We start from the raw sequence: 26,186 nt of genomic DNA, 5'->3' as shown, positions 1-26,186 counted from the left end.
AGGCAGCAGACTAAGAGGACACAGAACACGTTTTGTCTAGTGAGAGTGCTGAAAACTGCTGAACCAAATTGTAAACAGGGCATGCGTTTTTAAAAACCTTTCACGCCACCGGGTGTGGGAACACTCCTCCTTCCAGGGCCTATGCAAAAAAAGATTTTTTCAGCAGCTGGGAGCAGAGCATACAGTTCCCACATGCAAAAAAATACAAATTAAAAAAGCAGGGTGGGGAGAGGAGTTTGCGATGAAGCCAGTAGTGCACCCAGCTCTCTGCTTGTACACTATCTTATCACCCTACTACTTCCTCTGGGTTGTTTATCTTCTGTGCTTTGATTCATAGACGGTTCATAGAATCCCAGAAGTGGAAGGAACCTCGAGAGGTCGTCAAGGCCAGGCTGCTGAGACCAAGCTCCATCTAGATCATCCCTGACAGGAGTTTGTTTAACCCACCCTTAAAAATCCCCCAGGATGGAGATTCTCAGACTCCCTAGGAAAGTTTTTTGAGTGCTTAGCCTCCCAGGGTGAGCAGGAAGTTCTTCCTGGCCTGATAGACCTAAAACCCCTTTGTTGCAACTGAAGCCATGGACTTCAATTGCAGCCAAGTCAGTCTAAGTTGGACATCAGGGAAAACTTCTTTAATGAATATCCAGAACACAGACCTGGCATTCATGGGGGGAAAATGCCAGGTAACCCGGAAGCAGACTGCTTCACATACCCTGAGCTTTGGGTGTTCCCACAAACCACCGAAAACATGGTATGCCCTCCAAAAACACGGGGCCCGGATGGGTGTGTGGACTGTTCTGCTTGCATAGGGAAACAGCACCCGCTGGTGCTGCACAAGCCATTTGGCAACAAGCAGCCCAGCTGTCAAGAAGCGTTTCTCCATTTCTGCTCGCCCGGGACCTGGTCAAGGGGAGGGAATGGCTGAATGGTCTCACCACTAGTCCGGTGGCTAAGGGAAGGAGAGACGCACAGAAAGCAAAACAGTATCCGCTGTGACCGGAAGGGTGGACTCACCTTACAGACGGATGGGCATGTACGAAGAGGCGATGCTCACAAAAGGAAGTGGATTGAAACAAGAAGTCCTTGTGGGGGGAAGAATCAAGCCCCAAAGGGACAACCTCGAGGTCCAAGTCTTGCATGGACGTGCCAGCTGCCCAGTGGCCCTTCCCAGCCATCTGCTGTGGTCCCCTCCAGGCCTTCAAGTTTATGATTCTGTGCTGGGCCAATGAGTGCATTTCCGGGTGCTGGTTCCCATGTGGCTCCCATCCAGATGGAAAACCAGTCTTCCAACCCAGATCAGTGAGTCATGAGGCATCCGCCAGGGCAGGACTCAAGTAGTCAGAGGCCTCGTGACGTTTTTTATTCCATTCCGTATAACTCCTGTTGGCTTTTCCCTTTAGCTGTTCACCTAGGGCACATCTATGGCTAAGTCTATACTACAGATATTTTTTTCTGAAGAGTCTTTTCTGAAATTTGGCCCGTCTACACTAGGCCAAATTTCGGAAAAAAACCCTCTTCCGGAAGACCCCTTCTTCCTCATGGAATGAGGAAGACAGGGCTTCCGAAAGAGTGTGTTTTCCCTCCCGAAAAAAAAAAAAAAAGCAGAAGAGCAAATGGGTTCCCTGGATGTGGCAGAGTTTTTCTGGGATACCTCTGGTATCCCAGAAAACCACCGCAGTGTAGACATGCCCTATACTACGGGCTACAGCCGAATTAAGCCACACAACCTCAGCTACGTTAATTGCATAGCTGAAGTCGAAGGAGCGTAACTCGGTTTTAGGCACCATCTACACAGCTGGAAGTCGAAGGAAGAGCGGTCTTCCATCCACTTCTCTTACGCCTCATGAAATGAGGGTTACAGGAATTGGAATAATAAGCCCGTTATTTTGAAATTAATTCGAAACAACGGGCTTGCTGTGTAGATGCGCACTCTGTTATTTCGAAACCAGCGTGCTGTGTAGACGTAGCCATCATAGGGTGTGGAGGGAAGTCGTGAAACTTTTTAGAAATCGCCCTCAGTTGAGATTTGTTGGTTCTGCAGTTGGGAAGAGGAAGCGGGAAACTCCTGACTGGTTTCCTGGCCTAGTAAACTTAATTCTTCAGTCACAGCCTGAAACTCTGGCTCTTGAGTGGAGCTTCCCAGGAATGGGAGGAGGGGGGAAAGTTGGCGGGGGAGGGGAGGGGAGACCCTAAGTCACTGGAGAAAAGGAGGAGAGCTGATTGTATAAAAGGGGAAGGAAGAGGTCAGCATCTGGCAGTCTGTGACAAAGTGGGGATTTTACTCACCTTTGTTATGTTGCACGTGAGTTCTACTTGCCTATGGTAACCACGAGTGTGCGTGCCTCAGTTTCCCTGGGCACTGGAGCAATGACTAGATGATGATGGGAATTTTGGGTGTGACAGGCCTTGTGCACATACACAATGGCCAATGTTTTTCCTTGCTTGAGTCGGGGAGGGTTGGCAACCAGGTGACATCTTTGCCCAGAGATGCACAAAGGCTGGAGGAGGAGCCTGGGTGGGGGCCTGGGACCAAAATCCAGGAGTGGGTCAATCTGGGTAGGCTGGAGGTGTAGGGAGGGGGTCAGGGGTCAGTCTGGGTGAGTTGGGGGGTGTAGGGAGGGGGTCAGTCTGGGGGGCTGAATGTGCAGGAAGCGGGGACAGGGCCCTGGCTCTGGGCCCTTCTCTCCAAGTTAAGCTGTCTTGGCTGCTTCTGGCCCCTGTGCTGACCAGTCTGTTCTACACTGTGTCCCTGTCGCCCCAGATCCTCCTGGATCCCCTCTGGCTGCGGGTGGCAGGGTGCAGGGCCCAGGGACCCCTCCTCCTCGGTGACACAACCCCAAGGTCGGGGCATTTTGAGTGGGGGGAGGCACATGGCAAGTAAGGCCCCGTCCGAATTTGGAAGCAGCGAGAACCACCAGGCTGGCAAGGGAAGCAGGACTCAGCCCCACGGGGCAGGAGCCAACACTGAAGGGGTAAGTGCAGGGTTAGGGTTAAGTTCCCTTTTGCTGTTGTCACAGTGGACACGTTTTATAATCTAGCCCCATGTACGCATGTGAAGACTGTGTCGGGGACTCGAACCCAGCCGGCTTCAGTTCGTTGACTCACCGCAAAGCGACAAGGCCACACCAGCAAGGGCCAATCACAAAGCTCTTTAGTGAAGAGTGCACACGACAATAGAAAGCGGCCCGTCTCCACCGAGAACCAGCCCCCAATTTCTATAACAAGTGGGGTTATATAGACAGTTCCATCGCGTCATAGACTATTCACTTAAGCACCCCCCCCCCCTTGTTAGTTAGAATCTTCTAGCATGGGTGCATACCTTGCCAGCTATACAAGGTGGCCTTGATACATTAGCAACTTTCTTATTAAGACAGAAAGCAAGTACCAGACAACGAGGAGACAGGGAGTTTTCTTATCAGTTTCTTAAGCAAGCTGTTCAGCTCAGCAAGCACAAAAATGCAGCTGTTCGCTTATCGCCTGCCTTTGCTCAACTCGTGTCTCAAATTTTGTTCAGGGACTACCCAGAACCCTTTGCTGGACTCTTCGCGGTCTGTCTTAGCATAACCTCCCTAGGCCCAATTTTTTGTGGCCTATCAACCGCATGACTGCCACACATTGTGCTGCTTGTCATAGCTCTTTGGCTCGGTCGGCATCAGGTGCAGTAGTAGCTGCTGCTCTCTACCAGCCATCTGAAGGTAAAAGAAGGAGGCGAGGTATAGACAGGGTCTGGACAGAAGAAGATTTCAGGATCCATTCGAAACCATCTGGTGGTCCAGGTTTGTCTCATGGTCCTGTCTACTGACTACCCCAACCTAGCCTCTCCCTGACAGGCGTCTGTCCAACCTGCTCTTAAATATCTCCAGTGATGGAGACTCTACAACCTCCCTCCGTAATTTCTTCCAGTGTTTAACCCCCTAGACAGGCAGGAAGTTTTTTCTAATGTCCAACCTCAACCTCCCTCGCTGTAGTTCAAGCCCACGGCTTCTTGTCCTAACCTCAGAGGCCAAGGAAAACAATTTTTCTCCCTCTTCTTTAGAGCACCCTTTTAGATACTTGAAAACTGCTGTCACGTCCCCCCCTTGGTGGTCTCTTTTCCAGACTAAACAAAAACATTTTTTCCTCTCTCTCTTCCTGGGTGATTCCACAGCAGAAAACACCTGCTGTAACAATCGTTCCTCATCAGTAGGGCCCTACTGTCACCGAGTGTGTGTGTGTGTGTGGGGGGGGGGGGTCACCAGGCCCTGCACCGCCACCCACAGCCAGATGGGGCTTTCAACCAGCAGGTAGAACAGAAGGTTTAGTGGGTCACAGGGACACCGCATAGCACAGACTTGTTGTTACAGGAGCCAGGAACAGTCAGTACAGTCCAACTTGGAGGTAAAGAGGGGCCCAGAGCCTGGACTCGAGGCTCCAGCCGGGCCCCCGAAGCCAGCTCGACTCCCTTCACCAGCCAAAATATAACTCACGTTCCCAGCCACTGGCCCTAGTCCTCCAGGCAGCCATGCCCCCTCTTCTGTCCTGCATCCCGGGTCCAAGGTGTGATCTCTATCACTGGTTGCATTTTCCCCTAGGACCAGGTGATAGGAGGCCTGGGTCATTCCTTAGGTGCCTTCCCTCAGGAGTCCTCCTCCAAAGATCTCATCCCCCACTGACACTGCACGCACACACACACACACACACACAGTTGCATTTTCCCCTAGGACCAGGTGATAGGAGGCCTGGGTCATTCCTTAGGTGCCTTCCCTCAGGAGTCCTCCTCCAAAGATCTCATCCCCCACTGACACTGCACGCACACACACACACACACACACACACACAGTTACTATAGACCAACACAGGACAGTACAACACAACAAAGCAACCAGAGTGAATACAGTCCCCACTTCGGTCACACCTACGCAGTTCATGGCTAATGAAAAACATGTCACGGACCATGACAGCTGCTCGCTGTTGTGACCTCTGGTCTGTTGTGTACTTTTACCCTACTATACAGATTTCTTGGGAGAGACCAGCATTTCTCAAACTGAAAGTCCTGACCGAAAAGAGGGTCCCAGGAGGGGTCACAAGATTATTGTGTGACAGGAGTTGCCGTATCGCCACACTAACTTCTACGCAGCCTTCCGAGCTGGGTGGCTAGAGAGCAGTGACTTTTATTCTGGTGCCCAGCTCGGAAGACAGGGTCATGCCAGGAGCGGAGCAGAGGTAAGGGTGGGAAATAATCTTGTAATTCCCCTCACCCCCTTTTTGGTCAGCACTGTCACAGATACGCTGTGAAATCTCAGCCAGAAATATCAGAGCTCATGAAATGTGCTATTTAAAAAAAAAAAAAAAATCCAGTGACCATGAAATTGAGCAAAAGGGACCCGACATCCTTTTTTCCAGGCCTATCTCTGCCTCTGTCAGGGTGGGTGTGCGGATTTGTTAAGATGCTTTCCAAGAATATCTGGAGATGGACAGACAAGAAGGTACCGGGGGCTGTTTAAAATGCAGCATCCAGTGGCCAGGGCCGGGTTCCTCGAATACTAAGGCCCCCCCCCCCCCGGTTAAAATGGGGTCTCCCCCTGCTTTGGGGGTGAACAGTTTGAGACTTGCTGGGGTAGAGAATAAGGAAGGCATCCTGGAGTCAGAGCTGATTGGGATTGTGGGTCCTTCTTTCGCAGTGGCTGATTTTGGGCTGCTCTGTGCCAAGCTGTTTTCGTTTGGATTTTTGGGTATGTTGCCTGATCTACACCAAGCGGATTTCCTCAGCCCATGAAGCTCTGTGGGAAGGCTCATGCATTTGCACAAAGACGCCAATGAGGAAATGGAAAGACGTGGAGTTATAGAAAAAAAATGCGATTGCTTTCGCAAGCCGGCGCCGTGGCTTAGTTGGTTAAAGCGCCTGTCTAGTAAACAGGAGATCCTGGGTTCGAATCCCAGCGGTGCCTTTTCATGCCCGGTATTAAGGGGGTCCACTGATCTCGGCTCGCTCTCATTTTAAGGGTCAGTTCCCTTTTTGCCCCCCTTCCAAACGCTGCTGGCCAAAGCGCACTGCAAAAGCAGCGGGTGGGAGGGGGTGGCCAAGGGGATCACAGCTTGTTGTGTTTGCAACACTGACCAATTCAGGGGTCCCAACACTCTTTTCTCAGATCAGTCCCCTCTCCCCCAGTCCCTAAAACTGCCTTCTTCTGTGTCCAGCTTTGTGTTCAGAGCCCCGCCTTTTCATTTCTTGCTTGTGTTTCATTTCCACTGGTGTTTCTGGAAAAGGAAAAGTTATTTAATTATGCCCACAATATTAGAACTAAGGGTCACCAAATGAAATGAATAGGCAGCAAGTTTAAAACAAACTACCATAGCACAGTCAACCTGTGGAACTCCTTGCCAGAGGATGCGGTGAAGGCTAGAACTTTAAAAGGTTCAAGGAAAGAGCTAGACAGCTTCATGCAGTTTAGGTTCATCAATGGCTGGATGGGTAGGAATGGTGTCCCTAACCTCTGTCTGGAATTGAATGGCAGGAGAGGGAGTATGTGAGGACTCCCTGTTGTGTTCCCTCCCTCTGGGGCATCAGGTATTGGCCACTGTCGGCAGACAGGATACTGGGCTAGCTGGACCTTTGGTCTGACCTATTCTGGCTTCTCTTATGTTGTGTCCTTGTTTTGAGCTTGTGCTGCTTTGCAGAGATTGTTTTCCCTGCCATCCGATCTTTCAATAAACATGAACACAAACACAGCTCGGGCCCAGTTCTAGTTGCCTGGTAAGGATGCACTCAAACACATGGATATGGATAAACGAATGGCTAATTTGCCTCTGAACAGAGGTGGAGAGATGGTTTTGTTTGCTGATACTTTTTTCCTTCAGAAAGGTCTGGTGCAATGATCCTGGAGTGAGTTTTTCACAACATGCCCCAGGTATAAATTATTTAAAAAAAACCCCGTTTGATACAATTGATTTTTAAAAAGCAACATTCCCAAATAGAATTGATTTTAAAAAAGGGAAAAACCTTCCCTGACCGGGAATCGAACCCGGGCCGCGGCGGTGAGAGCGCCGAATCCTAACCACTAGACCACCAGGGAGGATATAGAAAACGCCTCTCTACACGTTTCTATACAACACTGCTAGCATCAAGCGCCCATACAACCTATCCCTCATCCACCCGTCCATCTTATACAAACTCCCATCCCGCCTTTTCTCTTTCCTCAGCTCGGCTTTAGCCCTTCGCACTCGGAAGTAGCAGAGAAAACTCTGCATTTGAGAAAGTGGTTTGTACCAACGAAAGCCTAGCCTCAAATAAAAGAGAAAACCCAGCCTTCAGGTTTCCTCTTTTGCTGGTGCTGGGGTGAGTTCAGGGAAACAAAACAAAAAATCCGAACCCATCACTTCAGAGAATGGGAGTCTGCAAACTGGCCGGAGAGAGATGCTGGCAGAGGGGCAGGAAGTGACCTGTTCTAAGGGGTGAGAACTAGATTTGTTTAGAGGCCTCTGTATAAACCTCCAGGGTGTTTGAGAGAAGCGGCACCCGCGGAGGTGGGGGAGAAGAGGCGGCCTGGAAAGATCTGACTTCAGTTCGCTGGGTTTCAGTTCATGCTTCCTCCGATTCCTAGCCCAGTCCTTTAAACGTTAACCTACAATCAAGGCGATACGAAGAAAACGCTGCATTATTCAACAAAAAACACCCCTCCAAATATTAAAGAGAGCAACGCCGAGCCGGGAAACCGCTCAAACCCACCCAGCAGTCAAAGTCGGTTTCAAAAGAGGCTGCACAAAAAATTAATAAAATAAACCTAGAACACGGGCAATAAATGGGACGGATTCCCCGCCTCCTAAGGAACTGGTCTCCTGATCACTCACAGCAGAGGCTGCTATTTTTTCTAATCACTGTCTCTAGAATTGCCCCTTTCCCTGAATTCCCCCTCCCCATGTTCACACTAGTATCTTAGAAGCTACATTTCATTAGAGGGGAGGAGGGAAAGATCAAAATTTGAAGTTTGTATTAAGAAGCTCTTCTCCTCTGCCTTGAAGAGACTTAAGATGGCTGACTTCGCGCTGCGGGGCGAGCGATTTCAGCCATTTGTTGGACTTCGCGCGAGCTGATCTTGCTTCATGTTTTCTACAATAAGTTTAATGAATTTCATCTCTTTCGCGTGGCCATGTGGTGGCTCTTAGAAGAGCCTTTTGGGGTGTGGTAGGAAGCGTGGGGAATCTAAGCTCTCTCCCCGCGGATGCGGCGCGCCAGCTGGATGTCTTTGGGCATGATGGTCACTCGCTTGGCGTGGATGGCGCACAGGTTGGTGTCCTCGAAGAGCCCCACCAGGTAGGCCTCGCTGGCCTCCTGCAGGGCCATGACGGCCGAACTCTGGAAGCGCAGGTCGGTCTTGAAGTCCTGAGCGATCTCCCGCACCAGGCGCTGGAAGGGCAACTTGCGGATCAGCAGCTCGGTAGATTTCTGGTAGCGGCGGATTTCTCGCAGGGCCACGGTACCGGGGCGATAGCGATGCGGCTTCTTCACTCCACCGGTAGCAGGGGCGCTTTTCCGGGCCGCCTTAGTGGCCAGCTGCTTACGGGGCGCTTTACCGCCGGTGGATTTACGAGCTGTCTGCTTGGTACGAGCCATCTCCGCTGCAGCGCACCGCTGAACACCTCTAGCAAGTCAAGCGCACAGTAGTGGTTTCGGTGTTGCGGCGCGCAATTTATAGCTTGATCCTGGCTCCTCATTGGCTAGCAACTGCACTGCGACCGTTAAGGCGTTTAAATATCCCGGGCTAAACAACGATTGGCGATAGAGGGCTCCTCCCACTCCTCAAAGCGCGGGAGCTCTGGCGTTCTAGCGCTTCTCGGCTTTGCAAGCGGGAGGGGGGAAGTGGTCTCTAAGGTAACAGAAGAGCTCAGGGCGCGGATTGGCTGGAACTTGAAACACGACCCCTCCTTCCAAAGTAGAGGATATCAGCGGGCTAGACAGCAGTCTCCTCCGATTGGCTGGCGGGGGCCAGTATTTAAATTTCCCGGGCTTGATGAGGATTGGCTGGAGATTTGGCGCCCATGTGTGTTTGGCCCACGCGTGCCCGTCACCCTATCCGAGACTCCCTGGCGGAGCTAGGTGGCAGGCGGGTCCCTGCTTTCTGCCGCTAAATACGGGCGTGGGGGAGTAGGGTAGTAGGAGGCAAGAAGGGGGGAGGCCAATGGATCGTGCACAGGGGACCCCTTTGCATATACATAGATATAGATTCAGCAAGCGAAACCCGATGTGGGTCACGCCTGAAAAATGTTTCTAACAGTTAAACCGGAGGAGGCGTCCTTCCTCTCCATCCTTCGCACAAAAAAGCGCCGCAAGTCATTTGGCCAGGGTTGGATTTTTATGTATGCCTCTTGATTAAACGCACTCCGCGCCCCTCAGGCTCGATCCCAAGTACACACACGTAAAAAGGAGTGAATTCGATTTCTGGCTGTTGATTGGGGGAGGGGAGCAGGGGAAAGAGAAACCTTGTGGATTTCCCTGAATATCTTCCCGCTTGGAGAGTTTCCTTTTCTCTCCCCCGGGGCTGAACACCGGATGTTTCACTAGAGACAGGACTGCTAAAGAGCGAGAAACGTAACAACTATGACAGAATTAAATTAAATTCAGTTTATTATTCTGGCCTTAAAATTTTGTTATTCTGGTTTTTAAACTACCACCAGCAAAGTGTCTCTAATCCGATTTCATTGTTTCTCAGTTTTCTGGGATACCAGCGCTCTACAGCAGAAAGCAGGTTTGTCTGAACACCTATGAATTTACTGCTTGGAACAAGAATTCGGAGACTCAGCTTTTTTAAGATTTTGTGGGTGGCTCTTAAAAGAGCCTTTGGGTTCAGTTGTAAGGAGGGAGAGCAACCTCACTTGCCCTTAGCTTTGTGGCTCTCGGTTTTCTTGGGCAGCAGCACCGCCTGGATGTTGGGCAGAACTCCACCCTGAGCGATGGTGACTTTGCCCAGCAGTTTGTTCAGCTCCTCGTCGTTGCGGATGGCCAACTGCAAGTGGCGGGGAATGATGCGGGTCTTCTTGTTGTCCCGAGCGGCGTTGCCAGCCAGCTCCAAGATCTCAGCCGTCAGGTACTCCAGTACCGCGGCCATGTAAACCGGGGCGCCGGCGCCCACTCGCTCCGCATAGTTCCCTTTGCGCAGCAGACGGTGAACACGACCCACTGGAAACTGCAGCCCAGCACGAGAAGAGCGAGACTTCGCTTTAGCCCGGACTTTACCTCCCTGCTTCCCACGGCCAGACATGATAACACTACGGACAGTCAACTCAAACTTCCGAAAACAAAAAAAAGTAGAATAACGCTGTAACGGCCAGCGGGCCTTTTTATCTCCTCTTGGAGGATGGGGTGAGCGATCCCTGATTGGCTACTTTAGGCTTCTACTCAAAATATCCAATGGGAAAACCACTTCTTCACCCCGCCAATTAGAAAAGAAAGAAGCTGCTGATACCCAATAGGAACGCAGCATTTGGAGTCTGCTAATTTGCATCTGCCTTTACAACAGCAATGACGTCCCAGTACGGAAACAGCCAATAGGAAAGCTGGAATCCAGCTACCGTCATTTGCATGGGGGCTCTATAAATAAAGGGCAGCCGGCAGTGTAAGGTATTGCGTTACTTGCTCCTGTATTGAGGTATTTGTCTAGAGATCAAGATGCCTGAACCAGCGAAATCCGCTCCCGCACCCAAGAAGGGCTCCAAGAAAGCGGTGACTAAGACCCAGAAGAAGGGCGACAAGAAGCGCCGCAAGACCAGGAAGGAGAGTTATTCCATCTACGTGTACAAGGTGCTGAAGCAGGTGCACCCCGACACCGGTATTTCCTCTAAGGCCATGGGCATCATGAACTCGTTTGTGAACGACATCTTCGAGCGCATTGCTGGGGAAGCGTCCCGCCTAGCGCACTACAACAAGCGCTCGACCATCACCTCCCGGGAGATCCAGACCGCCGTGCGGCTGCTGCTGCCTGGGGAGCTGGCTAAGCACGCTGTGTCTGAGGGTACTAAGGCCGTGACTAAGTACACCAGCTCCAAGTAACTGTTTTGTGCGTTTTTCGCTTCAAACCCAAAGGCTCTTTTAAGAGCCACCCACTTTGTCTAAAAAGAGCATTGGTTCACTATCAATCATGGGAAATACTGAGGCTTCCGAAAATGGAAGGCGGTGGGTTTTTTTTGGTTTGTTTGCATTTGTGTTAAGTGCAACATCTCAAGTAAGAAAATTGGGGCTGGAAAAGTTTGTTTAATAGAATTAGATGAGAACTTAGAGTAACTTCACGGAGGTGAATGCTTTTTGTTCTTTTAAGGTTTGTGCTATCCTTATCAGTATCGACTTTTAAGTTTAGGTATAGAGAACATTGCTTTTCCTAAGTGACCAGTAGCTTTTTGTAACTAAAAGAAACCTCGGGCCATATTTTATATTCCGGAAAGAAATAGCACCAAAAATCTTTCACAGACTAAACTGGCAGTAGAGGACTGGAGAGTATTCTGGGTAGGTGTGAATATGCAGAGTGGATTTCTCTATTTAGAAAACGAATGAAGAACCACCGTGGGGAAAAATCACTTGGTTCTTGTTACTAACTGGACAAGGGAAGGACTTTCCTCTTTCTATTTGACACTTATTTTTTACTTCTAGCTTATTTCCTCTTGCCTTAGAACAGAAGTGCAATAAAGTATTTATAGAGCAATATAATACTGCCCATGTGTCACTAATTGGCTAAATAGGAATATTCATTCTAACATGGTTCACTTTCACGCATACTAAATTTCTCGAGTTATTGGCACCGAGGCAAAATAAAACGAGTAAAGGGCCTTCATGTAAGGGATAGTGTATATTTCTAGCTTTTTAGCAAAATACCACTCTTCGTACGAGTCACGGCCGCCTTACAACTGTAAGACACGTGGAGGATTTTTCACTTTACATTCCCCACTGAAAGCTATAAATGGTTGACGTGAGAGTCCCCGAAGTCAGCCACTGGCGCGGAGGTGTAGTTCAAGGGGTCTTCAGGAACGAGTGAACTCGATCCTCAGCTCCAAACGGCCCACACGGGAGAGTCGACAAGTTGTCACTTTACGTTTGCAAATGACGAGCGAATTTTCTAAGGGTTAGGATGCTTCGAAGTGTGAATGGGGGCGGCCGAGGGGGAGCAGCGCCGGGAAAGGCTTTCCCCAGCAAAATTGAGGGGAGGGGAGGCTTCAGATGAAAGCCAGGGCGTGGGAGAATGAGACATTGTCCCTGTCCGAATGTTTCTATCTGTGCTCACAGGGCCCCGCCCCCTCTCCAGCCCCAAACTTTTGCGCACTTGCGGGGTTACAATCAACAACCACTTTGCAAAATCACTCGGCTGCATTCAAGAAAGGACCTCTCCATCTCTTCCCAGTTCAAGGGCGGGGACTGCAGTTCTGCCCTTCTCCTGTTACCACCCGCGCCAGAAACAAGGGGGGAGATTGGATATACTGAGCACTCAAGGAAACACAAAACACTTCTCATCTCTAACACTCACTTTTGCGGCTTGCTCAGGAGCTCGGCTACCCGAGCTCAGAGATCCCTGAACTTTCAGGAAAGCGATTTCAACTCCATTCTGAAGGGTAAACCGAATTGCCGCATCAAGTTACCCTGCCCTTCTACGCATGCTCCGGCAGATAAGGCGCTAGGTTTCGATTCGAATTTAAAGTTCAGGGCCGTGCACTGATTGGCCCGCATTCAAAGAGCGCCCATTGGAAGAAGCGGAGACACGCGGCTTGGGGCTCTGGAAAAAAGGGGAGTAGAGATCGGTGGTTTCTCCCGCCTCCACGTTGGATCCATTTAAAATTCTCTCTCTGGTCTGAAAAAAGCCCTTGAAATTATTAAGGGAACCGGGGTGGTGTTAGTCCTCCCGCGGGAGGTGGGTTGGGGGCTAAAGTGAAGTATATTGGGAATATACTTAGAGATGAGCTGTATGCTCTGAAACCGTGTTTCTCAACCTTTTTTAAAATAAAGTATCCCCTTTGAAAACAAATTATAAAGTACCCCCTTTAAAAAAAATACCCCCAGTACCTACAGTTTTCAGACACAATTATTTTTCTACCATTACAACAGATTTGTTTAAACAGCATACTCGTAGCTGGGCTGGTGATGACATTTTGGGGTATAAAAAGTACAAAAATAATAAAGTGCTGTAAAACTTAAGACAAAAATTCAGTTTTCTCCAAATTTCAGTAGTCTTGACAACCCCCCCAGACTTCTCTCACTCCTACCACTGATTGAGAAACACTGTTCTGAAACATCAGTCACAGCTTAAGTGGTTTTGGGGATTGAAGCTTGAGCCCTCGGCAAAGTAGATGGTCCCTCCAAAAATAAAATACAGGACTATGTAGCACTTTAAAGACTTAACAAGATAGTTTAAGTGATGAGCTTTCGTGAGCCAGACCCACTTCCTCAGTGCTACATAGTTCTGTATTTTGTTTCAGCTACACCAGACTATCATAGAATCATAGAATAATAGGACTGGAAGGGACCTCAAGAGGTCATCGAGTCCAGCCCCCCGCCCTCAAGGCAGGACCAAGCTCCGTCTACACCATCCCTGACAGATGTGTATCTAACCTGTTCTTAAATATCTCCAGAGAGGGAGATTCCACCACCTCCCTTGGCAATTTATTCCAATATTTGACCACCCTGACAGGAATTTTTTCCTAATGTCCAATCTAAACCTCCCCTGCTGCACTTTAAGCCCATTATTCCTTGTCCTGTCCTCAGAAACCAAGAGGAACAAATTTTCTCCTTCCTAACTAACACGGCTACATTTCTATCACTTTTCCTCCAAAAATAAGCTCTTCTCCTGTGTGCAGGGAAACAGCTGTATTTGCTTCCAAAGGAAAGCTTGGTAAATGACAGGATTATGGTGAAAATGCACCCAATAATTTTCAGAAGAGAAATAATTCATAACAATTGTAGGCTCCAAGCCGGAGTTTCCATGGTGCTTTCTGACTCATGCTTGTTCTGACTCATTTCTTCATGGGTTAGGATCCCTCCTTTGTATTCATTCACCAGACCCCTAGAGAGAAAGTCTCAGAGGCATGGCCGTGTTAGTTAGCAAATAAAAAAACAACAGATCTGTGTCTACACTGGCCAGATTTTCCAGAAAATCAGCCGCTTTTCCGGAAAAACTTGCCAGCAGTCTACACTGGTCACTTGAATTTCTGCAAAAGCACTGACTTCCTACTGTAAGAAATCAGTGCTTCTTGCGGAAATACTATTCTGCTCCCATTCAGGCAAAAGTCCCACGGATGCTTTTCCACAAAAAGTGCTTTTGTGGAAAAGCATCCGTGCCTGTCTAGATGCTCTTTTCCGCAAATGCTTTTAATGGAAAACTTTTCCGTTAAAAGCATCTGTGGAAAATCATGCCAGTCTAGATGTAGCCTTATAGTCTATACCAGTGGTCCCCAACCATTTAAGGTTGCTGGGTCCAGGGGGTGTGGCCGTTTGCCCGCTGGGCGACAGAGGGCAGGGTCCCCCCATAGCCACGCGCCCCCCAAGCGTCACACCCCCCCCAAGCGCCGCGCACCCGGGGCCGGCGCTCCCCCCATGCACCGCACGCCCAGAGCGCAAGCGGCCAGTCCGTGGCGCTCCCGGGGCCGGCGCTCACCATGCGCCACGTGCCCGGGGCCAGGCCAGCCCCGAGCACTTGACGGGCGCACACAAATACCCCCACTGGTCTATACCTTCTAACTTCACTCCAACACAAACATGGAACAAAAGAATATTTATGGAAATCTAGTCCTATCTCTGACTGTGACCACACCATAATAAAGGCATGGGGCTGTCCTACTGGGTCAGACTAAGGTCTTTTTATGGCCCAAGATCCTGTCTCTGGCGGTGGTCCATACCAGAGTATTAGTGGCATAATCTCTCCTGGCTTCTCTTTCTGGCATCTGGGAGTTAGAAGGTAACATCATCTGGAGCCACTAAGAATTGATCCAGTTCTTTTCTGGTCCCAGTTACACGGTTTGGCCCTCACAGCTTCTCATGGCACTGAATCAGTGGTATGAAAATGTACATCCTCTTATTTGTATTAAATCAGCTGACTCTTGACTGAATGGGGGTGGGGCCTGGTTTTAGTGTTGCGTACCTACTGTCTTATTAGAAATTCTAACCACCCCTCCTCTCAGCCACTTTTGTGTGTGACCAGACACACACATTTTAAGGAACGCAGACCTGGCCTACATTAGACACAGTATCTGCAGCGGCTTCCTCACCCCTTTTGCTATGCAATCGTTCCAGATTGTAATGGTAGAGTTCCAGGGTTATCTAATGCCGTGGTCACCAACCCGTCGATCGCAATCGACTGGTCAATTGCAGGGGCACGACCAGTTGATTGCAAGGTGTTCCACCCCCCCCCCATTCCTCCCCATCCCCAAGAAGGAGCCTGCGCTGACGCTACCTTCCACAAAAATGGATGTAGCGCCAGCTTTCTGTGGTGGGAGATGAGGGGTGAGGGAGGGAGTCCCACAGCTATGCACCAGGTCCGGGTCTCAGGAAACACATGGGCTGCTTTTCCCCTCCCCTAAACAGAAAGAGCACTTCCTGAAATGCTGGGTCTGTCGACCCACCGGAACTTCCTTCCCTTTGCTTCCTGCCTTCCTGCACGTGCACAGAGAGAAGGAGGAGGAGTAGGAGTCCTGGGACTGCGCGCCAGCTCCAACTTCTCAAAAAGTGTCCGCTCTTCCTCTGCTCCCCATGACAGCTGCACGTTCCTGAGAAGTTGGAGCTGGCCTGCAGTCCCGGGACGCCTACTCGCTCCTTCCCCGCCCGCATACGAAGGAAAGGAACAGGGGGAAAAAAGTTCCCATTAGCGCAACAGACCCAGCTGTTTGGGGGAGGGGAAGAGCAGCCCGTGTTTCTTCCCGAGACCCCGGACCTGGCTTGCGGCTATGGGATCCCCAGGTACTGGCTGAGCTGTCCCTGTCACCTCCCGCTGGCCAGACCCCCCACAAGTATCCTGCCCCAACCCCCACCAGCACCCTGCCTCCTGCTCCAGCAACCACCAGTACCCTGCCTCCTTCCCCGGCACCCTGACTCCAGCCCCAGCTCCCACCTGCACCCTGCCCCAGAACCTTACCCCGGCCCCCACCAGCAACCTGTCTCTTACTCAAACCCCCACCAGCACCTTGCCCTCTGCCCCCGGCCTCTGTTACCAGATTCGCTCAATACTCTGGGGTATGCTCATTTATCAGGGTTACTCTTTTGGGGCTGGGGGAGGTTAACAATTCTATCCGTGTGCTGCTTGTGTTTACTTGTGCTCTCCTATGGAGCTGAATTCTCCCTGCTGCCAATTCCCCCTTCTAATGGAGCTCTCCTGCAGGAACTAGGTTCCTCAGGATGGGGTTCTTCCCACCTCAGGAACAGACAGACACTCACACCCACTAACAGAGCAGGTTTGAGAGGACTGGGTACTCAACACTCATAAGCAGACCCCTCATATCTCCCTGGACTCAGCAGGCTGGTTTAACAGCAATGCCACACTGCACCCCCATGTGCCTTTGGACTCAGTGGGCTGGATTAAACAGACTTTAAGCTGCCATCGTCCTAAGCCCCCAGGTTCAGCACCTCCCTATCCCCACTTTCACATCACAGTCATTCGCTGGTACAGCACACAATGTACAAAGCCCACAGGATTTTGGGCACTACAGGGATCTTTAGCTTGGGTATAAGATGGGTTGTAGCAGAGTGAATGGGGAAGCCAAAACACCCCTTGAGGAAGAGTGAGCGAAAGAAAAAGAAAAAGAGAGAAGCAACCAGCTTAACAATGAAAGTGATTTATTGCTGGGTAGTGAATAAACACACAAAACAGTTGCAATATTAAATTTAACAGTTACATTGATTGCCCTGTTGAAATGAATGAGGTGTGAATGGAGACTGAAAGGGGAGCACCTCCAGCAGCAGTTGCAAGGGTGGAGAAGGTCTGGGAGCCAGATCTAAGACAATACCTGCAAAGTGAGCTCATTGAAAAGAATATTGGAAATATAGACGGCCTTGGAAGTCAAGCAGCAAGTGCCTGCCCTTGGAAGGACCCTCTTGGAAGCAGCATTAAAAAAGGCGAGAGACTAACTGGCTCCATGAGAGGGATATATACCAGGCATTGGGATATATACCAGGCATCTTGCAGAGGGACCTTGGGTTTTCATCTTGCCAACATCGAAGCATCAATCTGGATCAGCAGAGGCCGGGCTCCACCCCTCCCCCATCTAACTCACCTGGTCAGTGTAGTTAGGGGACGCAACTATTGGTAACAGAAAGATGGCGTGTGCTTGTGTGTGAGTGCATGAGTGTAATGTATCATATGCAAAGTATGGATTGATCTATGTATGCTCAATAAATGTGGCATATTGCCTTATCCCCCTGAAAAAGATCCCATGTGCTTCTTTTAAGCACAAGGGTCTGGGGACAACAAGGGATAGAGAGGAGGGGAACAGAGAGGGCAAGGACTCAAGAAAGGGGTGGGGTCTTGGGGAAGGGATGAGGTAGATCTTAGCTTGCCTTGACGTTTAAAAAGTGGTCTTGGGTGTAAAAAGGCTGAAGCCCACTGAGCTAATGTAATCAGGTGTGGAACGAAGGGTTTGTGTCCACCCCACAGTACACGTTCTGCCATGTGGACTTGGCTCCACATCTTTTAGACCAGGGGTCTCCAACCTTTTTAAGCATGAGCTCACTTTTTGAATTTAAGTGCAATCCAGGATCCACCCCAAACCCAAACACTCTTGCCCCATCCCTGCTCTCCATCCTCCCTCCCTCATCATCACTCACTTTTATCAGGCTGGGAGCAGAGAGCTGGGGGGTGGGAGAAAGGGGATGCGGCCTTTGATCTTCTGCTAAAGGATTGAGTGTGGGAAGGGTTTGGAGCTGAGCCTGGGGTAGGGAGTTGAGGTGCAGGAGGGGATTGAGGGTGCAGGCTCTGGGAGGGAGTTTGGGTGCAGTGGGGCTCAGAACTAGGGCAGCGGTTTGGGGTGCAGGAGGGATTCAGAACTGAATCAGGGTTTTGGAATGCAGGCTCCAGCTGGGCACTACTTAGCACAGGTGGCTTCCCAGTGGTGGTGCAGGAGACTACGGCAGGCTCACCCCTACTCTGGCTCTGTACCACTCCCAAAAGCAGCCAGCAAACTTTCCATCCCCACCCCCCTCTGCTCTGTGGAGATGGGTACAGGGTGGAGAGCCGGGCACCCTGATATCAGCAAACCCTCCTCTTCTTTCTTTGCCCTGGCACAGCAAGCAAGAGCCTCTAGGGCAGCGCTGAGAGGAGCAGGTGAGGTGCCTGACAGTAGCCACATATGAAACAGGGACTTCAGAAAGCAACAAACTTTAAAATTGTCCCTGCTAATTATCTTGCCTCGCTCATGTTCCCAGCCAACGCTGCCTACCACTGATACAGACAAGAGCTGCACAGAAATCCTGAGTGGGCTTAATCCAAAGCAAACCCCTCAGGTACTATGAGTTTGTGGAGAGTTCAAAATGTATTTTCAAAGGGATACACAGGGCTGGCTACAACAGCTCGAGCTTCCAGAAAACAGGTTACAGGGGAGACACAGGCACGTTACCCACCCGCCCCCTTCACAAATGAAGCGATTCCCAAGCTCTTACTGAAGTTGTGGGTGGCTCTTAAAAGAGCCTTTTGGTGTGTGTGTGTGTGTGTGTGTAGCTCATTTGCCCTTGGCCTTGTGGCTCTCGGTTTTCTTGGGCAGCAGCACAGCCTGGATGTTGGGCAGGACCCCACCCTGAGCGATGGTGACTCCCCCCAACAGCTTGTTTAGCTCCTCGTCGTTCCGCACCGCCAGTTGCAGGTGACGCGGGATGATGCGGGTTTTCTTGTTGTCGCGGGCCGCGTTGCCAGCCAGCTCCAGAATCTCAGCCGTTAGATACTCCATTACAGCGGCCAAGTAGACTGGTGCTCCAGCGCCCACTCGCTCCGCGTAATTCCCCTTGCGCAACAACCGATGTACCCGCCCCACGGGGAACTGCAGCCCGGCCCGGGACGAACGGGACTTAGCCTTGGCCCGCACTTTGCCTCCCTGCTTTCCACGGCCAGACATGATAGCGTAACCTGCAGCAAAACACTGCAGCAGCCACACAAAAAGACACAATTTTAAAAAAAAACACGCTGCCGGCCTTTTATTCCCTCCTGGGGATGAGGCGAGCGGCCCTTGATTGGCTGCCCATTGCCGCGGGGGTCCAAACACCCAATGGAGAAGCCACTTCTCCACCCCGCCAATTAGAAAAGAAAGAGGCTGCTGATACCCAATAGAAACGCAGCATTTGGAGCCCGCTAATTTGCATCTGCCTTTACCGTGGCAATGACGTCCCTGTACGGAAACAGCCAATAGGAATGCTGGGCTCTAGCTACCTTCATTTGCATGGGGGCTCTATAAATAAAGGGCAGCAGGCAGAGCCCGGTATTGCGTTACTTGCTTCTGAGTTGTGGTGTTTATTTAGCTGTCGAGATGCCTGAGCCAGCGAAATCCGCTCCTGCGCCTAAGAAGGGTTCTAAGAAAGCCGTGACTAAGACCCAGAAAAAGGGCGACAAGAAGCGCCGCAAGACCAGGAAGGAGAGTTATTCCATCTACGTGTACAAGGTGCTGAAGCAGGTTCACCCCGACACCGGTATTTCCTCTAAGGCCATGGGCATCATGAACTCGTTCGTGAACGACATCTTCGAGCGCATTGCTGGGGAGGCGTCCCGCCTGGCGCACTACAACAAGCGCTCGACCATCACCTCCCGGGAGATCCAGACCGCTGTGCGCCTGCTGCTGCCCGGGGAACTGGCCAAGCACGCCGTGTCTGAGGGTACTAAGGCCGTGACTAAGTACACCAGCTCCAAGTAACGGCTTTGTGTAGTCTCCCCCTTCAAACCCAAAGGCTCTTTTAAGAGCCACCCACTTTCTCTATGAGAGAGCTGTAGACGCTGTGCTGTGTGTGAACTTCCTCTTAGTATACTTACACACAAGAGCCTAGGCAAATCTTCCAGACTCAAAACGTTTCTACCCCTGGCTTAATTAACTAGGGTCATTAGAGGTTTCTAAAGTGTTTTGCTCCTGGGTGATTTAAAAAACTATTGGTGCCTTGCAGGTTACTAGCAGCGTTAACTTTCCCTGGCAAAGCCCTCTTCGCATGCCCCTGAGTGGATAGAAAAAAGCGTGACTCCGAATATGCAGTTTCCTTCACTCTCCCTTTTCTGTGTAAATTTGAGTTCCCCTTTTTTCTTCCCTCAAACTCTTGAGGGAAGTGGGTTTTGCCCAGGAAAGCTCGTGGCTCTACCCCTCCGTTGTTTTGATTTGTTCCGCTCTGAAAGCGTATTAATGGGTTTACAGCATGGAAGCTGTTCTCCACACTGTACCCACTTGCTTAGCTGGAGTTCCTTAGGCACCCTTTTCCTGTACTGTGGCAAGGGGGGTTCACACCAAAAAGCTCCTATGAAAGCTGGCGCCAAACTTTGCCCTTGGAATTCAAAAGCTTGGGATCGGCTCCTGATTGGATGCCCTGCGATCCGCCGCGTCTCATTGGCCAGGAAGGAAAGGGAGCGTCCTACCCTTCTACCGCTCATGTTTCCTTCTGGTGTGATTGTACCCACGCTTTCTGTGGGCCGCCCACTGCAAACCAGGGTGCTGTGGGCTGTCTAGAGGCCTTGCTCCCTTGTACATCACTGATAAAACCACACTGGCTTGGCTGGGCTGGATGGCATGTGCCCAATCAATATATAGCTGTTCCATTTTGGCTGCTATTATTTTTTCTTGTGTGGGGAAAGCCAGGTCCAGGGGATTTGTTTGTCTGTCTGTTTTTTAAAGGAAAGTACTAAACGCTCTGGAAAGTGCTGCAGGTCAGTGTTCAGCGTCTTGCCAGGCCTAATCGCAGGTTTTGGCCTATTCACATGGGGACTGAAAACTGGTAAATCCAACCTCCAGATGTAGAAAAGTCAGAGGGCAGAATGGGTGCTGTACAGAGACCATGCTCACAGAGAGGTGCACCGGTGGGGTTCTGAACAGGGGTATAGCTACAAGATATGGAAGGGGGTGACCCATTAGCCAGCTGCAAAAGGAAAGAGGCCCCTCCTTTGAGGGTCACTCACTAGCACACCAAAAGAGCTGGCTTTATCGTGCCGAAAGGGGCATGGTGACTGTCTCTGAAATATTCACTCCGGTCAGTGCTTTCACTTACCGAGGAGTTAACCCCACGCCTTTTAGATGCAATAATGTAGCTGGAAGCACGTTCCTGTGTCTTTAGTCACAAGAGCAGAGATTCCCCTCCCTTCTCTGGGCTGTTGGCTCACCTCTGCCCGCGGAGTTAGGTGTTGCTGCAACAAGAAGCAGCCACTTGTCCCTTTCTGTGGGTCCCCGGGCAACTAATTCCTCCAGCAGACGGAGACTAAAGGTAAATTTTTCCCAGCTGGACACAGGGCGGGGATGGCTTTGACAAAGCGAAAGGATCAGGCTTTCTAGCAGAGCCCGGATAGCTCAGTCGGCAGAGCATCAGACTTTTAATCTGAGGGTCCAGGGTTCAAGTCCCTGTTCGGGCGGAAGTTTTTTTCCCCCCTCACCGCCAGGAAACGGGGGTCCTGCGGCAGCGTAAATCATTTGGGAGGGGGGCGAGAAAAAATAAACAGGGAGGGATCCTGCATCTGAAATGGCCAGTGTCCTAGCATCAACGTCCAGAAAGCCCTCCCTCCCCTGTTTTTACACACACACACACACACCCCTCCATTTTATACACACACGGTGTGAGTATAAAACAGCGGAGGGAGTGTGTGTGTGTAAAAACAGGTGTGTGTGTGACACCCCCGTATTTACACACACACTCTCTCTCTCTCTCTCTCTCTCTCCCTCCGCTGTTTTTACATACATACACACACACACACACACACGTATGTCAGTCTAATAACATACACACACACTAATAATGAATGAAGAGAGGGAAAGGGACATACAGACACACACACCCTAATAACACACACACACTCCAATAACACACACACACACACACTAATAATGAATGAATGAGAGGGAATGGGACATACAGACACACGCTAATAACACACACACACACACACGTATGTCAGTCTAATAACATACACACACACGCACACATTCTCTAATAATGAAGGGAAGGAGCAGGAAAGGGACATACAGACACACACACTCATTCCCCTTTATTCGACACAGGGGAGGCCATATCTGGAGTATTGCATCCAGTTCTGGGCCCCCGACTACACAAAGGATCTGGACGCATTGGAGAGGGTCCAGTGGCGGGCTCCAGGGGTAGTGGTCTCAAGTTGCAGTGGGGGAGGTCTCGGTTGGATATTAGGAAAAACTGTTTCCCAAGGAGAGTGGGGAAGCCCTGGGATGGGTTCCCTAGGTTGGGGGTGGGGTGAAATCTCCATCCCTAGTGGTTTCAAAGTCCCGGCTAAACCAAGCCTTGGCTGGGCTGATTGAGTTGGGGTTGGTCCTGCTTTGGGCAGGGGGTTGGACTCGGTGACTCCTGCGGCCTCTGCCTGCCCTGGGATCCTGTGAAAAGCAGGCAACTTTCCCTTGCTCTGCCCGCTCCCCATGCACACCTGGGGCTGGGATGCTCCGGGCAGAGCTGGGCTGACCCCATACTCCACAGCCCCGACTGAGCCTGGGACTGTCTTGTGCTCCATGTGCTGCAGAAACCCCAGCCAAGAGGAAGGCCACGATTTCCCCCCCGCTGCGCAATCGTGGACCCAGACAAGGGCGCTCTCTGCGCCAGGCAATGTACAGCTCCTGACAGGCACTGGGGGCCTCCTTGTGCCCCACATCCCCCTCTCCCCCACACACAAATGGGATGGGCATATCCGTGCTCGCCTGTGGCTCACACTGCCTGCCTTCTCTCTGAAGCCTGGGATCCATGCTTTCTGGCTGCGGTTGCTCAAGATGGCGTGAAAGCCGGAAGCCCAGGGATGTCTGGGAGAAAAAAAAAAGGTGGCTGGCAGGACATTTGTCACGTTCTCATCATGCCTAGCACTATGTTGTGCTTTCCCACAGGCCTCTTGGTACGTGAAGGTGATGCAAGGCACGGGAGAGCGGGGGTACATGCCCACAATGCTTTGCTCTTTCTGCCGCCCAGGGAGCGATGGATGTGACCCCAAGTTTGTCCACGGCAGACACCACAAAAACCAGTTTGGCGAGTTTCCAGTTTTGGCCACGTTTGCCAGTCCACAGCTCTTCCGTGGCCAAAACTGGCACGTGTAGACACAGCCCACGCCAAATCTCTCCTCTCTCCCCCACTGGGAGTCAAACAAGCATCAGCTGGGTAAAACGCAGAGATCTCGCTGAGATCGGGGAGGTGTGTGTGTGGGGGGGGGGTTGAGGCATGCGTCACTGTGGGTGGGCCGGAGTAAGACCTGCTGAGGCTCAAGCTCTGTCGGGTTCCAGAGGCCCCCTAGCATTGCCACACAAAGGCGTGTACTAGTCTAACAGAGAGGACAATGAAAAAAGAAAGAAGAAAGTTTTATATCTGCAAATCTACCGGTGCAACTAAAAAAACGGGTGGTTTTTGAAATGTATTCAGCGGGTTATCAGAATCTGAGGCCCTACACTGGCGTTTATTTAGTTTGTGCATCAATCCGGCACTGACCAGGCTTCCTGCTTGTCCTGCGCTGCGTCCCAGATGTGCCCAGAGTCGGGTCCAGCTTCTAAGTCGGGATGGGGGGAGGGGAATCGCAGGGGGCAGCAGGCACCCCCCTCAGCAGTAGTGGGAACTCCCCTGTCAAGCATCGAACCTGCACCCTGACAAACCCCACCCCTCCCCCACACCTCACTGACGAGTCCCCCCACATCCAGAGCATGACCCCTGAACCCAAGATAATTGCTCCCAGACCCCCACTTCTCCTGCCCCCCGCCACCCACACCTGGGCTATCCCTCCACCCCCCCACTGAGCCGCATCTCCCCACACACACCCCAGAACTGCCGTGAGCCCCAATTGACTTCATGTCCCCCCCCCAGAATCCCATTGCCCCTGCACCTGGATCCCATCCCAATGAGCACCTGCACATCCAGACCCCCCCCCACACACACCTAGATTGCCCCACACCGAACCCTCTCACCCCACAGCTGGATCCGACACCCTGCGGCCCTCCACATTAGGATCCTGCCTCGCTGAGCCTGCCTGCCCACATCTGGTGCCCCGGGCACAGGGGGACTGGGTTCTGGGGTGCTTCTGTTACACAACACAATATATTAATAATCTTGAAAAATTTTCCATTCTCCTTCCAGATCTGCCCCAGAATTAACCTGCCCCCTCCTCCTCCCCTTCCCCCCGTGTCTCTGGGAGGAAAATTACGGATGGGGGGGGGGGGGCGCCCTTGCTTGATTCCCGGGTGTGACACAAACCGGCCCCACGATGGCGCTGTTCCACCAGGAATGAGAACCCACCAGGGCCCGTTTACACAGGCCTTGGGGAAAGGGAGGGACTCCCCCACTAGGGCACAGAGGGGCCTGCCGGCTGGGTCTTTCTCCCCTCCCCTGCTGCCCTGCTGCCTCTGGCTGGCCTGGCCCCCAGGAAAATCCCTAGCCCTTTGGCGGGGGCACAGGCCAGGAGGGTCCCAGCCCTGCATGTGTCAAAGCCCCGCACAGCGCCGGCAGGGGGAAGAGTCTCCATTCCTCTGCTGAGGGAGGAAGCTATTTGCAGCCTGTCTGCACCTGGACCCTGCCCCTGCTGAGCCACCTCTCTCACCAGCATAGTATTTCCGCAAGAAGCCCTGATTTCTTACTGTAGGAAGTCAGTGCTTTTGTGGAAATTCAAGCGACCAGTGTAGACAGCTGGCAAATTTTTCTGGAAAACTGGCCCTTTTCATAGATGGGCACTAGATTTCCAGCACTCTGAGGTCTCCAATCGCTCTCCCAGAGCGTGCAGGCCTGGGGTATATTCCTGCCCTGCCAACTCAGCAGTGGCTACCAGGTCCTAGGCATCAGGATGGAAGGTGCAGAGCCGACTCCAAGCCTCGCAGACTGGCATGGAGGTGGTTAGAAATTAGAGTCAGCGCAGGCCACACAGTAAGCAAAGTTCAAGACTGCACAGCAGAAACCCCCAGAGGACTGCAAGGCCAGCACCTTAACCACTAGGCCACCACAGCTGCCCAGGCTGATGCTGGTGAAACTAGGAAATAGTCACAATAGCCCGGCGTGAGGTTCTCTGGAACAACCAACGCAGCGCCCACGGCATAGGGGCTGCGTCTACGCTACGAGTTTTCTCGGCCAAAAATATGCTAATGAGGGACTCATTTGCATCAGTCGCAATCTCATTTGCATATTTTCTGCAAATCCATTTTTGCGCTGGGCTTTTGCACACGTCCACACTGCTTGTTTTTGTGCAAAAACCCCTAGGGCAAAAACGGATTGGCGGAAAATATGCAAATGAGACTGACTCATGCAAATGAGTCCCTCCTTAGCATATTTTTTGCCACGTGTAGATGTAGCCAGGGAGACATTGGCCCAGGGTGGGCTTCTCTCGCCTCACAGCTGTGATGGCTGAGAGGTTAAGGTGCTGCCCTTAAAATCTAATGGGGGGGGCAGTTCTCTGTGTAGGGCTGAATCCTGCTCGTGGGGCCTGTGTTTTAGCCATTTTCTAACCAGGAGACACATTCATACGGTTCCCTGTGCCTCTTTCAATTTGCTCCCCTCCCCGCCTGCTCTGCCTCCTCCGTCAAGATCCCTGGGAACCTGCCGCATCCTGTGTCCCTGAAGTTTCCAGCATTTACTCTTCTGACCCCATCATGGCTGAAACGTGCAAGCCTTTCATCTCCATTTCAAAGCTGCCCTCCCCCAAGCCTCTGTCAGGCCTGACCCCGCACAAACCCCATGGTAAGCCAGACGGGAGCATATTGCTTATTCAAAGAAACCGGACTCGCAATTGCTTTTACACATTTTATGAACATTTTGAACAAATCAAGGCACGCGCGCACATCACAAAGGCTAATCTGCCACACGCACGACACAACAAACTAAGGGCTAAGTTATACTGGCATAAAGTTTAAGATCAGATCAGTCCATCGAAGGGTGAACAATGTGATTGCTTTGGAGTGAAGGTGTCCGGGAAGTCAAGTCACCAGGTGCTACAGGAGAAAATTCAAGCCCCATAAAATCTAAAAGCGGCTTGTGGGTTTCGTTATACACCCCAATTGGTGGATTCTTGTCAGGCGTTACAATCCAGCTCCAGCTGTCTGAA

At 51.3% G+C, this 26,186-nt stretch overlaps 5 protein-coding genes and 3 non-coding genes across 8 annotated transcripts; 4 read left to right on the top strand and 4 right to left on the bottom strand.

The window, feature by feature from the left end:
• The first annotated feature begins 5,853 nt into the window (after positions 1–5,853).
• Positions 5,854–5,927, top strand: TRNAT-AGU (transfer RNA threonine (anticodon AGU)). Its single transcript has one exon. It is a non-coding gene; the product is annotated as a tRNA-Thr (tRNA).
• Positions 5,928–6,980: 1,053 nt separating this feature from the next.
• On the bottom strand, positions 6,981–7,052 carry TRNAE-CUC (transfer RNA glutamic acid (anticodon CUC)). The gene has a single exon. It is a non-coding gene; the product is annotated as a tRNA-Glu (tRNA).
• A 1,083-nt stretch (positions 7,053–8,135) lies between these two features.
• On the bottom strand, positions 8,136–8,648 carry LOC102453606 (histone H3). The gene has a single exon (XM_075914903.1). It carries the CDS (start codon positions 8,588–8,590, stop codon positions 8,180–8,182), a length of 411 nt encoding a protein of 136 aa, XP_075771018.1. The 5' UTR covers positions 8,591–8,648; the 3' UTR covers positions 8,136–8,179.
• Positions 8,649–9,610: 962 nt separating this feature from the next.
• On the bottom strand, positions 9,611–10,292 carry LOC102453347 (histone H2A.J-like). Its single transcript, XM_006128626.4, has one exon. It carries the CDS (start codon positions 10,233–10,235, stop codon positions 9,846–9,848), a length of 390 nt encoding a protein of 129 aa, XP_006128688.1. The 5' UTR covers positions 10,236–10,292; the 3' UTR covers positions 9,611–9,845.
• Positions 10,293–10,589: 297 nt separating this feature from the next.
• LOC102453087 (histone H2B 8) lies at positions 10,590–11,073 on the top strand. Its single transcript, XM_006128625.4, has one exon. It carries the CDS (start codon positions 10,643–10,645, stop codon positions 11,021–11,023), a length of 381 nt encoding a protein of 126 aa, XP_006128687.1. The 5' UTR covers positions 10,590–10,642; the 3' UTR covers positions 11,024–11,073.
• Positions 11,074–18,613: 7,540 nt separating this feature from the next.
• On the bottom strand, positions 18,614–19,103 carry LOC102452839 (histone H2A.J-like). The gene has a single exon (XM_006128624.4). The coding sequence runs from the start codon at positions 19,042–19,044 to the stop codon at positions 18,655–18,657; it is 390 nt and encodes a 129-aa protein (XP_006128686.1). The 5' UTR covers positions 19,045–19,103; the 3' UTR covers positions 18,614–18,654.
• Positions 19,104–19,400: 297 nt separating this feature from the next.
• Positions 19,401–19,885, top strand: LOC102452578 (histone H2B 8). The gene has a single exon (XM_006128623.4). The coding sequence runs from the start codon at positions 19,453–19,455 to the stop codon at positions 19,831–19,833; it is 381 nt and encodes a 126-aa protein (XP_006128685.1). The 5' UTR covers positions 19,401–19,452; the 3' UTR covers positions 19,834–19,885.
• A 1,563-nt stretch (positions 19,886–21,448) lies between these two features.
• On the top strand, positions 21,449–21,521 carry TRNAK-UUU (transfer RNA lysine (anticodon UUU)). The gene has a single exon. It is a non-coding gene; the product is annotated as a tRNA-Lys (tRNA).
• Positions 21,522–26,186: the final 4,665 nt, after the last annotated feature.

The sequence above is a fragment of the Pelodiscus sinensis genome, unplaced genomic scaffold (genome assembly GCF_049634645.1).
Source record: "Pelodiscus sinensis isolate JC-2024 unplaced genomic scaffold, ASM4963464v1 ctg59, whole genome shotgun sequence".
NCBI classification, from domain to species: domain Eukaryota; kingdom Metazoa; phylum Chordata; order Testudines; family Trionychidae; genus Pelodiscus; species Pelodiscus sinensis.
Note: the sequence above shows the minus strand (reverse complement) of the source record. Positions and strands in the feature narration are given on the sequence as shown.

Bases quoted from the DNA above. Each gene is read 5' to 3' on its own strand.
- LOC102453606 (XM_075914903.1), bottom strand. From the start codon at position 8,590: ATGGCTCGTACCAAGCAGACAGCTCGTAAATCCACCGGCGGTAAAGCG.
- LOC102453347 (XM_006128626.4), bottom strand. From the start codon at position 10,235: ATGTCTGGCCGTGGGAAGCAGGGAGGTAAAGTCCGGGCTAAAGCGAAG.
- LOC102453087 (XM_006128625.4), top strand. From the start codon at position 10,643: ATGCCTGAACCAGCGAAATCCGCTCCCGCACCCAAGAAGGGCTCCAAG.
- LOC102452839 (XM_006128624.4), bottom strand. From the start codon at position 19,044: ATGTCTGGCCGTGGAAAGCAGGGAGGCAAAGTGCGGGCCAAGGCTAAG.
- LOC102452578 (XM_006128623.4), top strand. From the start codon at position 19,453: ATGCCTGAGCCAGCGAAATCCGCTCCTGCGCCTAAGAAGGGTTCTAAG.